Source organism: Athalia rosae, chromosome 2, assembly GCF_917208135.1.
Source record: "Athalia rosae chromosome 2, iyAthRosa1.1, whole genome shotgun sequence".
Lineage (NCBI taxonomy): Eukaryota > Metazoa > Arthropoda > Insecta > Hymenoptera > Athaliidae > Athalia > Athalia rosae.
In genome coordinates, this window is record NC_064027.1 from 11,055,575 (window position 1) to 11,067,984 (window position 12,410).

A 12,410-nucleotide genomic window follows, 5' to 3' on the forward strand; every position below is an offset into this window, starting at 1 on the left:
ATATTAGAAATGAAGCCTCTGCGATCGAAGCAAAATTTGAACCCCTCGTAACACGACGGCAAGAATTTGTGGAAGCATGATATCATGGCTTTATATTTTTCGAGGGATGTGGAGAATGGATGTATATTGTACATGTACATGACTGTCTTCGCAGTGGTTCCATTATTTTCTTCTAGACGTCTCTCCGTATTCGTGTCAACACGTTGACGGAAAAATGGATTATCAGACTTCTAACTGCCTGCGCAGGGTTATAAAGAAGAAAGCCATAACGCGAAACAAACTCTTCTGCCTTTTCATGCCACAGTCATGAAGGGTGTTTTATTTTAATCCAACCATTCTGATTATTTGAAATGATAGGATCGTCCAAAACAACGTATTGAAGAGAACTACACGCAGAGAAGAGAAAAGTTAAATTCACTTGGATTTTTAGCACAGTACTAGATCGAAATTTTTGCGAAGTAAAATTCATCAAAAAGCTCGATGTGACACTCTTTTACTGAAAATCGAAGTGAAATTTATTTTTTTCTGCTCTGCTTTTCGCGCATATTCCCAATTTCAGAACCGAAATAGAGCAGCCAAAGTTCTAGGTAAAAAAGCTCCGACTTTATTCGTTTTCAGATCAGTATAGGTATGCGATGATCTGTGAAATCTTTACAATCTAGAATTGGATTGAATTCTCCGAATTTCTCAAATTCGACCTAAACGCGACTCTTTCAACTCTGCATATTTGACGAGAGGAACACATTTTTTTCCTACGCATGAAAATTGAGGAAAACCTTCAGTTGTCTCGGATTCGAATAATTTCACGCGCTGGATCCAGTTCCAGGTGATAACGGCTGCAGAACCAGTTTATCTTTTGCACAAGCTGAAAGTCTTCCAATCTCTCACTATACAAGTACTACTTTTCGTTAGTGCACGAATAAAAGCCCGTCAATATTCACCATTCATTTCCTGGCTCAATTGAGAGCTTCGTGCGGATCATGAGTCTAATTAAACATCAAGTTTCAATTCTGACCTACGATATGCAATTCGTGGAAATGTGATGTACCTTCGAAAAGATTCAAGTTAGTGCTACGATATATAGTACGATGAGCTTGTGACGGTCAGGCGTTCCAATTTGAAGATTATGAGCCGATAATATTGTTCGTTTCAAATATTTGTAGTGATTTCCGATCATCATGGTCTCGGAACTTTGAAAAAAAAAAAATGGAATAACTTGTTGAAAGCCACGTGAGATCGAGATACCGGGCTTCCGACATTTTGTGGGAACAGGTAGTGAGGAATTTCTTCGAACAATTGGGATTTCGGTGTTCCAGCGCACTGTAAGAGTAAGTATCTGAAAAATAGAGCAGAGGGCGATAAAAACTACAAGATTCACTTTGCCTATACCTAGCCAGCCACGTTATATACGACCTCGCCGGAAACTTTACGAGGTGATTTAGATCTTGATCCGACGATGTTATTGTTAGATTCAATTCGATAAAGTAGAAAATTACGCGAATACATATAGATATATAACGCGGTGTTGGTAGTCTTGTAGGTATATAAAGACTGGGGCGTAGTTCACTTCTGAAGAACGTCTTTTTTTCCTGTGCGTTTGACAGGGTCTTTCGCCTTCTACGCTTTTACGTACGGTACACCCGTTTTTTCAAGCGGTAAACTGCTTCTGCAAAGCCTTGACTATAGCTGCAGCTGCTCCGCCAAGGAGCTTTGATCTCTCCGCAATCAACGCATTGTATTTTATCTGAGACATAGCTCTGCAAATTCGTAAGCCCTACAGCAGCAGGGGCTCGTGAATATATCCGTAGTATATCTACATCTATTGTACACTCTTGGATAGTCCAAGTGAACGTAGCTTTATATAATCAGCATCGTTTCCAAGTCCAGAAGATCAAATATATTCGAAAAATCGTGATGAAAGTTAGGTCGAGGATCCAGTGAAAAAGTAAAGAGGCGAGCATCCATTCTTTGCCAGAATACACGTGGGGTGCGTTTCTTCAGAAAAATTAGAATATACTGGTCTGATCATCAACGTACATTAGAACAGCATGACGGTTACGCCAGATCTTCCAGCTTGGCGGTACCTAGATATGTAACGACGATGAAACACGCGTATTTTCCATAAGGGCATATGGAATGTTGAGGCCTCACAGAGAATTAACCAAGAGACTCATCGGGGTGCCGAATCCCCGCAGATCTCATTGCTGATATCATTCGCTCGATGAGTTTATGTTGTAGGGTGAGAAAATTTCGTTGGCGCGTCAAACGTTTCAACTCCGCAAACAGTGATGGCCCTTTTCCACATCCCTGCATATGGGAGGTTCCACCGCCCACATATCGCAATAACTGGAAGAGGTTATAGGAGAGATCCGTAACGTTGGATAATTAAAGACCAAACAATCACGGGTATTTTGCACGCGCCCTGGCTGCCTGAACGCAAGACTGGAACCCTTGCCGCCACCATACCATACCATGATGTAAATATTTGAGGACGATCTCTGGTAGCGAGGCAACGTCTCTCTTGACAAGGGTATAGGCCGCGTACCAGCAGCAGTTTTGCCACAACGTACCGTACCTCTTTCAAACCTGCATCTATCCATATGCGTCACTTTGTAGAATTAAAGTTAATCTTGATACCTAACCAGAAGACCCGTGTTAAGGCTGCACGCAACATATGTACGGCCAATAGATACGTACGACGTACTATTAACGCGCGAGTGGATAGCGAGGATGAAATTCTCTCGGTGCCACACCCCTTTTTCTCTCTTCTTTCGCTGCTTATCTTCTACTAGTTTCCGCTCTTTCTCTCTGAATGCAGCCAATTTGCTCCGGAGCTCGACCCTTATTAACTAGCTCCACTTCGTAGGTATTTGCGAAAGCACGTAATTAGCGAAGCTTTTATAGCCGTCTTTAATTGCGTTGGTCAACGGGCGTTTTTTCAAACTTATTAGATTCGAAACCCTCGTGACTTCGAGTCGTACAAATTCTCTTATTCTTATAAAAGAATCCGTATGGTGTGATAACTAGTCGAAATCACATATTCCGTTCGACGTGAGTACAAGAAAAAACTAATTTCATTCACTCGTACGCTGATAAATTTGTCGAGATTTTGATTAAACCAGCCGCAAAAAATTTTCGTAATAAATTTGCATCTTCTCTTTTGCCCCTAAGGCACATGGGTTTTGATTAGCCGACACCAAATGATTGCCTACTTTTTCTTCGTGGTTTAGATGCTTTCATTGTTCTTTGCATTCCATATTCACTCTACGAATAAACGAGGAATGATTTTCATGGAAAATTTCTATCTTGCCACCGATTTTTAAAGTACAAGTTACGACGTATGGTATACATTTTTCGATCAGAATAGGACACCGCGTATCGTAAGGTGAACTCATTTCATTGAATGATGATAAATCATGCAATGTATCATCACGCATGGTGCAACAACGGCCCTCATGGAATGCCATTCGCCCATGAGGATACTATAACATATCCTACAAATGCCTTACAGTCGCTGCGTAACGTAGCCATGTCGCCCTTGTCAGGAAGTCATTTAACATGAAATAGACGAGGTAGAATTCACACGGTAGTGAAACAATGTTGCGGTTACGGGTGGTGAGGAATCCATCCACTATACTACTAACGGTCTGAGGTACTCAGCAGTAGAGGGTGCCCAAGTCGTCCTGTAGAGCCCTAATTGAACGTAATCTGAAAATTCTCGGGAGAATGTGATGATCAATTGAATGTTTTTTTTTCTTACGTATAAACATGATTCTCGTACGTGAACGATTGTAAAAAGCCAGGTTGACAAATTGCTGTAGATACTCGAAACAGAATCATAATTTTCCATTTAAAATTTGTTCCGTACGAAAAGCATTAATTGATTGAATTCAATTATGCTGCTCATATGTATAATTCATCGGTGCAACTCTGTGACGATTACTTTAGAAGCTTCCCATATTCAATTGATTAACCGATTGAGTTCATGAATTATATGTAGCATTGCGCCTTAATTACGCTTGCCGTTAAGCTCACGTTGTACCCGGCTATAATAGTTTCATTTTACCTGTAGGTAACTTCAGTTTGATGAAATAAAATTAAAACATATCTTCCAATCAAGTTGGCGCGTTCGTATACCCTCTGAGCACGCGAATAAGCTCGACCAAGAAAATGCAGCATTTACCTTCCTGAACACAAACTTAATTATGTGTAATAACTTTTTGTGGCGAAACAACGGTCCTTCTTCACCGGCTGGAATCATTTATTCAGCTTTTCGTCAAGATTATCAAACCAAATTAGCTGAAACTTCAACAGCAAACAGATTTTCCATCAATTCGGTAGAACCGACGACCTAAACCGCACGGCTACGAAGAAAAAAAATCGTATTGACGTCCATAGTCAAAGTACACTGAAAAGTTAACCGATCATTGGTCAGGTTCTTTGATTGTAAGTGTAAAAACACACATTTTCTAAAACTATGAAACTTTATTGAATACAAAAATAACACGAAATATTCCTCTTCGATGATCGCAGTGCTGCGATTAAGTTTAACTTCGTTAACCTGGAATAACATTTTATGGATGAGAAGCTAAATGATGTAAGGTGAAAAATTCACTGTCGATGAGCTAACATAGCCATGGGTAAGTCAATCTCCCGTAAAGTTGGGATCATCACCATGGACGTCGGAAATCGGAAGATTGACCTTTAGTGTCGTCAGAATTATAATCTCCGGATGAATAATAATCATCATCACTGTCTGAATCATCAATCAAATAATCATAGGAGCTATCGTCGGAATCATTATCGGAATCATCATCGGAATCATCGTCTGAATCATCATTGGAATTGTCATTGGAATCATCATCGGAATCGTCATCATAATAATCGACGGAATCACTATCAGAAACACTATCACTGTTATCTGATTGTGAGTCGTCGGAGTCGTCGAATAACCAACTATCGAAATCATCATCAGCCTGGCTGAGCGTGTGTCCAGATTCGGGGTGTTGTTGATCACTTGGCGGTTGGTAAGCATCATAGACTAGTGGTTTGTCAATATTTTCAGATGGTTCGTAGTTTCCTGGAAAATAATTGCTTGTTATCATTAGCGTTCAGAACCGTACAGGTAATTTTTCATACGTCATTTTCCATTCTTTTGATCGTAGCGTGTGGATACAGGTGGAACAGTGCTAATTTTCAAACAAAAATGTCACCACTTTGCATCTCATGTCGATCAAAATACTACATTGGAACTTACCTGAAGAATGATCGTCAATTTTAAAAACTTCCGTTTGATCATATCCCGGCGGGTTTGGGAGGGTCGATAAAGGTTCTTCGATATTGGTGATTTCGTGGTTCAAAAATGCATCTGCATAATCATTTTTCGTAGGTGGTTCGGGAACTTGAACGAAACCTGTTTCGCTATTCCAGTTTATTGCTTGTGGAGGAAGTGGAACACCACTACCCCGTTGGTTCGAAATTTCATCGTTCTTTTCGTCGGTGTAAACGTAAGTTTCGGGCGAATCAAACTCTTCGTCACACTCGTAACTCTCGTCTTCGGACTCTGGATTCTCGAAATCAGTGATGATTATCATCAAATTGAGCTCTGGAACATTATCTCCGTAGTTTGTGTAATCGACAAACGGCTGGTTTCTAAAAAACGGATTCCAGCCAATGGGCCTCCTGTAGAACCATTGCTCAAAGCTAGATGTGTCTTCGCTCGAATCATCATTGCCAAATTGAGATCCACCCTGGTCAACCGGAACCGCAGATACGAGAGTAATGCCCAACAGGCATTGCACTATCAAAAGATTCTTCATCCTATAAATTGACGGAGACTCAATTACTCTGGCGTTAATTTACACTTTACGTAAGCTCGATTAGCGATTGATGTTTCAAGTACTGCACGCGTGGCAGAATTTACAAAGTAACCCAACCAACCGATTCGAACAACGTGCAGAATGTGGTCGAAACCTACGCGTAAATATTTTACCTGTACCTATATCATGTGACGTTCGTTTAATCCAATCGCGAATCGATTCTATAAATATAATATTCGACTATTTGCCCAGGTGTTGAAACTCGAAAATGAAACACGAGTAGTTCGATATTCAGGCTTTACTCTTCCATCGAATAGTGCGGATAGACTGTCGCGTATGACCACCAAGTGAACAGAAGTACCGCTACACCTCTTTGCCCCGTGCTTGAGTTTCTCCATAAATGTTAGACAAATATTTTTTTCATAATCAATAAAGTTTCCATCCGTTGCGACGGTTTGTCATACTTGTTTTGTGAAGATACAAGTTGTTGGAATTCTATTGAGTGCAGGATCGTAAAATTTGAAATAACGTCCATTGGAAAAAGATACGATTTCTATACCGTTCGAGATCGTGTCGCAATAAAATGGCAAACAGACGAATACCCGCTTCTTCAACAGCAAGTTTTCGATCTCTTTCCGTACTCCGATACCGACACGAATAATGGGAACAAGCTGACGAGTGTAGAGCATAATCATTGCTCAAATCCGAGGGTTTCTTGTTGCACTAATCTACGACAACCTTGTTCGATGATCATGAAATTCCGGACTAGATGAATGGCTTATGAGTTCGATTCTCCAAAGGTATTCAGTTGCTTCTATTGGTCTCGATTCAATGTGGAACACACCGACGTATTATTGACGTACTACATAGGTTGCACAGGATACAAAAATTGCAATAGACGATTCAATCGTTATCGTAAACGAACCATTGCGTTGCGCTGACTATAGTTAGAAAACTTACGTAGACATAGCTCGCGTCGTTCGAACTTTGTTGTACGTTGAAATAAAACCAAATCGAATGACCAATGCGGCCGTATTCATTAGGTGCCCCGCAATTTCACTCACCTAACTCACAGTGAACTTTTACGATCGTCGCGTGTTCTTATAAACATCGTTTCCTGCAGGAAAGAAATTATGATCTCATACGTATATATTGGAACATCAGAATGTACTCCGCGTAAAATTAATCACTTGTGCACATATTATGAAAAACTGTACCTACCTTGCATGGTTCAATTAATTAAGAGCGGATTGTACGTACGATATGCGAACGTTTATTTTCCAATAATTAAACCATTCTATTCGAGACTCTATGGTTTATTCAAGTTTGGAGTAATTTCGGCAGGAACGGTAAAAACGGAAGACCCAAGTTGGGTACTTTTTTTGAATCGAATAACGTGTACTGATCAAGCGTAAGTCTACTTGTTGCAGTGTACTATTATTGCTTGACGTGACCTCGCTGTGTGCCTGAATCGAGTCAACAAATTCGTGTTGACATTTGACTCATTAATGGCATAGTCGGTATCACTCGTTCAGTAATTGCATGCTGGTCCTTTATTTATTCAGTATGCAGGTTGCAACTGTCCAATGTCTGTTTCCGACGCCTGCAGACCGTATACATCGAAAACAATCGATGCTCTACCCTCATGACTAATCTGATCTGATATACTACGATAACTCAAAGACGTGAGTCAACTCATTCGGAACACGGAATGCCGTCAATGGAAAAAGCTGCCGTCCCCATATGTGTGAAGAGAAGGAAGGATGCTTTCTGGGATATTTTCCATCGTCTTCCAAAACGATTGAAATGGATTAGAAGAAGCCATCAAGTAAAATCAAAACCTCTGGTTGATGACACGATCTTTTCTTCATACTTCAAAACTTTTCTTTCAGACACAAAAAATTTGAACTCGGATTCGTAACTGTGGATCGGAAAGGCCAGAAGATGCGAAATTCTATATCAATCGATCATTTGACATTCCTGTCAATTTTCGGAAAATGTTAAAACAAAGGTGGTTGAAAATAGCAAACTCGCAATGCAAAGAGTGCAAATACAAAAAATGTGACTTTTTGTGCTTTGATACGCTAATTATTGATATGCTATGCGACCCCAATACCGATGGAGTTTTTCGTCGGGTTATGTCCATTTTACTTATGATCTCACCGAAAAAGGTATAACCAAATTGTTGGCCATAGTATACATGTATGGGTATGCAAAACTACGAACTGCATTCTGTACAGCTGTACACCGCATGTTACGTCGGTATCTATAAGACGAGTATTATACTTTCTAATGTGCAACAACAGGCCAACAGCTGTGTCCAGCAGATCTAGTAACTTATAAGGGAAACATAAGGTGGATCCTGACCAAATTGCCTTGTCGATGGTTATGTAACGGATCAATGTTATTAAAATACCAGTTTTTATTTCACATCACTTTGAAGGAAAACAACATTTTTACACAATGTGCGATATTGAGGAAAAGGAAAACAGAAAAATGACAAGTTTCACAATCAGTCCGGGAATTTTAACAGCAGACGACTCTCTGCTCGCCATTACCCAGCTATGCACTTTCGCGTAACACAAAATGGCTGCCGTCACGCGAAATGTTTTTTCCTGATTCCAGACTCTAGACACAGTCAAATCACCTGCATATATACGTATATACGGGCACTGAAATCCACAGTGTCATGAAACTCGGTAAAATCTGACAGTGTGAAGTGAACACTGCACGTAAACAGACAAGTTATACTCAGTATGGGATATGGGTCGTTAGAAGGTTAGTTGAGCCAGAAGTGGCCTGAGTGCCAAGGCTCAGATTTTATTGCTATATATATGAAAACGGTAATAGGATCGCCAGAAAATTGTATATTTCTAATCGGCTATTATTTGCAGTCGTTGTTTTGATATTCAAAACAGTGGAGATACGAGTACTCGAAAATGAGTTTTTGGAAACTCGTGGTGGGTTGATGAAAAATCGTGTCAATTTTCCAGTTATTCAGCTCCATAAATTGATCTCAAATTTGTGATCAGTGATTCAAAAATCCCGAAAATGCTAAATTTTATGCTAACCGGATAAGTTTTTCAAGTTCAGTCCAATTTAAAGGTTCGCCATTATTTTAATTTTGAAAGGTTGAAACCAGATTCGTTATACAAGTTCCAAAACGGGTTGTGCTTCAAAAGTTCGAAAGATACCGTGGAAAGTTTACCGAACAAATATTGAATGTAAATTCTGCAACTGAAGCGTAAGAAATTACCGTCGAACAGTCATCAACCATACAATGTATGCGAGGGCGTCGTTTGATCTGAACCATCATCACCATTCAGAAGTCAAACGTAATCGGTTGCTGCTACACGACTTGGACCAACGAAAATGAGTTTGCTTCGGTGTAGGTACAGATAACACAGTAGTATAACAATCTCCTGTGCATACAAGGTGTCCCATTTCGATAAAATGTTGAGCCAGGTATTTCTCGATAGAAGTGAACAAGCATTCAACCGCTTGTTTTTGAATGGCAAAAAGTTAGCAGAGGCTATTCAAAACCGGCAGAACACTGTTGTAACGAGTATCCGGCTCTTTTACAAGCTCGACTTTTTTGAAGGTTTTCAGCATCCGGCGGAAGGAAAGCCCTGTCTAAACTATGCACGTCGACATTAGCAGACATTAATATCCACTGAATTTGGTACACACTTAATCAGTCATTTCCGCGTTTGTAGACGCGAATCATATCTAATGTAAACTTCAGTACACGCTTGGGCGAAAGGGTAAATTGAGCCTAAGAAATTCCATCGATCTTCATTTTGAAAGACGTTCGATCATCGCGATCTGGCAGCTGCCATTCGAATTGTAACTCGTCGCGTTACAAAATAGGACACCCTGTACGGTACGTCCGCAGCGCCGGTATACGTTGAAACGATTGGGTGTAGGCAGTCGTAGAAATGGCAGAGACGAATTTGCATTCATAATGATAAACGGAGAAGGTGATACAGTGCGGTCTTCAGAGGACTTTGCTATAGCCGTGGTATAGCGCAGGTTTACATTGACCATCCGTGTTAACCCTTCAGACTCCGGGAAGACTCTTGTGTAGTCTACAAGAGCCCTAGCAATGGCTTTCATCATGTAATGTACGCTCCGCCATCCGCACCCTCGACCATCCAGAATTTTCCAAACTGTCATCGGTCATTTTTGATTAGTTGAGTTGATTTTTATCATTCTTGTTGCGTAGTTCCTTCACCAGTAAAGGTACAGGGTAGTCTGTGTTCGATTTCTTTGGATTTGCTTTTTTTGTTTACTCATTTGATTTTCCTTCCTCACTACATGTCGCCAATGACTTCGACTACTGCAAGGCAGATGAAAAATTCCACATTCTGTCCATTCTGCAGAGCTTTCTTTTCATACTTTCTATTTTTATGTCGCGTTTGTGACTATGGAGGAGTTTGAAGTTGAACAACGACGTAATGATCAACATTCTCTCATACTCAGCACTTGATAACCTTCGAAAGAATTTTTTGAATACACGTATCTTCCGCAACACCCACACATGTAACCTCTTGAATAGAATGCGGTTCCGGAAAATAAAAAAGAGACGTTATCGGCCTCTCGCATTGTAATCAAAATAACGGAAAGACGGCCGCGTCAAGGAAAGAGGTTGGACTCTGCTGCACTAAATTGGCACTCGAACGAGTATTCCTCGAGTGCGTCGCATTCTGCCTTTCGCATTTCATGAGCAGCAATTATATTGCTCGTTAATGGATGGCTCTATGGAACAAAGAAACGAAATAAACAAATTCTTTTCATCCCTTTGGATGTCTTTCTATGCGTGCATGTAGCGTCATCGATTCGTTGTGTCGTAGGAACTCGTATAATAACGTGATAGATAACTGAACTGAACTGAACTGAAGATGCGTTTTCTACGTAATCCGGTAACCGGGGGCTGTGCAGAGGTAGGAATGGTTGATTTTGGTGTGTGTACTAAGAATCTCTTCGGATCCTTCAGAATTCGGCACCACGGAGGAAAAGTGTGGAAACATCAAGTTTTCGTGACATAGGTGTAGAATGGTTATTAGGGTGTGTTGAAAAAAATTCTGTCGTTTCTTATTTTCTCAGCATGGGGGCAGAATTTGTACCTTAAAAAAAATGAAATTGTTTCGAACATGGGAAAAATTTTTCATTTGATATTTTGAGGTAGCCCACTCGTTTTTCGAATAAATAATTAATCAAGTGGGGTACTTCCAGCCAAAAAAATTTTTCACCTAATGATTACTCGATCGATTGTATGGGTAGATGATTTTGGCTTTCAGATTTGGATTCCTGAGCTGATTATATGTGAGATTACTCTTGAAGACCAAAAAATAAATCATTCTTTTAATTGGGTTTAATATGCTTTTCTTACGTAGTTTGATCTCAGGAATCCGAATCTAAGAGAAGAATTAAACTATCTCTAAAATTGACCGAGTTATTGCTATTCTTTTACTTTTTTTGGCATAAATTTGGAAATATCTCTGAGTCAAAATATCCGAATTGCTCGGTCTACGAGGAGCCCGAGCTGTGCTGGAGTCAGCGTAGCCACGGGCACGCGGTTTGTTGTGGGGCGTCACCTCTGCTCAGTCCTGAAGGTGACGACTCACAACAAAGCGCTACGCTGCTGGCTACGCTGACTCCAGCAAAGCTCGGGCTCCCTCGTAGACCGAGAAATTCGAATATTTCGACGCATGCATGAATTGCGACGAATCAAAGTGGGTCTACGACTAAAACCAATCGATATGTCTTCATTTTTCTACTCCCAACAGCGAAAAATTGATGATTACTCGATCGATTGCATGGGTAGATGATTTTCGCTTTCAGATTTGGATTCCAGAGCTGATTATATGTGAGATGACCCTTCAGAGGCCAAAAAAAAAATCGATTTTTGGGACGAAAGTAAAGTAGTTCAAAAATTGATTGTATTACACTTTTCTCACGTATTTTGACCTCAGGAATCCGAATCTGAAAGAAAAATTGATCTATCTCTAAAATTGACCGAGTTATCGCAATTTTTCAGCTTTTTGAGGTCAAAAATAAAAAATTGATGTTTTAGTCTATATCAATGTAATCTGAGCTCAGAAATCCGAATCCGAAAGAGAAATTAATCTATATGCAAAAATGACCGAGTTATCCTCGTTTTTCCGCGATTTTTGGCATAAATTCGAGGATATCTCGGAGGGAAAAAATCGTAGCTCAATTTGGACGACGGATTCGTGTTCCTGAGGTCAAAATACATAAGAAAAGTGCCATACGATCAATTTTGAAAAATAAAAATTTTCGGCCAAAATTTGAGATTTTTCCAAGGGGTACCCCTTACGATTTTTTCAAATTTTGGCCGAAAATTTTTATTTTTGAAAATTGATCGTAGGGCACTTTTCTCATGTATTTTGACCTCAGGAACACGAATCCGCCGTCCAAATTGAGCTACGATTTTTTCCCTTCGAGATATCCTCGAATTTATGCCAAAAATCGCGGAAAAACGAGGATAACTCGGTCATTTTTGCATAAAGATTAATTTCTCTTTCGGATTCGGATTTCTGAGCTCAGATTACATTGATATAGACTAAA

The 12,410-nt window shown here is 40.1% G+C and overlaps 1 protein-coding gene and 1 long non-coding RNA gene across 4 annotated transcripts; one reads left to right on the forward strand and one right to left on the reverse strand.

Annotated features, from left to right (window-relative positions):
* Window positions 1-4,465: 4,465 nt before the first annotated feature.
* Window positions 4,466-7,227, reverse strand: LOC105694086 (clumping factor B-like). Of its 3 annotated transcripts, none has more exons than XM_048649416.1 (4): window positions 7,041-7,227; window positions 6,884-6,936; window positions 5,258-5,820; window positions 4,466-5,080 (listed from the first exon to the last, which is right to left on the reverse strand). In XM_048649416.1, exons 3-4 carry the CDS (start codon window positions 5,817-5,819, stop codon window positions 4,671-4,673), a joined length of 972 nt encoding a protein of 323 aa, XP_048505373.1. In that variant the 5' UTR covers window position 5,820; window positions 6,884-6,936; window positions 7,041-7,227; the 3' UTR covers window positions 4,466-4,670. The 3 variants fall into 3 exon arrangements, with proteins under 3 accessions (XP_048505373.1, XP_012269864.2, XP_048505372.1); XM_012414441.2 differs by having other exon boundaries at window positions 6,780-6,936; window positions 7,041-7,224; XM_048649415.1 differs by lacking the exons at window positions 6,884-6,936; window positions 7,041-7,227 and adding an exon at window positions 5,999-6,137.
* LOC125499807 lies at window positions 6,488-7,889 on the forward strand. The gene is made up of 2 exons (XR_007276796.1): window positions 6,488-6,619; window positions 7,385-7,889. It is a non-coding gene; the product is annotated as an uncharacterized LOC125499807 (long non-coding RNA).
* Window positions 7,890-12,410: the final 4,521 nt, after the last annotated feature.

Coding starts and splice junctions, on each gene's coding strand:
- LOC105694086 (XM_012414441.2), bottom strand. CDS start 6,859: ATGAATACGGCCGCATTGGTCATTCGATTTGGTTTTATTTCAACGTAC. Junction 5,821..6,779: donor ACGACGCGAGCTATGTCTAC/GTAAGTTTTCTA, acceptor GTCAATTTATAG/GATGAAGAATCTTTTGATAG. Junction 5,081..5,257: donor AATTGACGATCATTCTTCAG/GTAAGTTCCAAT, acceptor ATTATTTTCCAG/GAAACTACGAACCATCTGAA.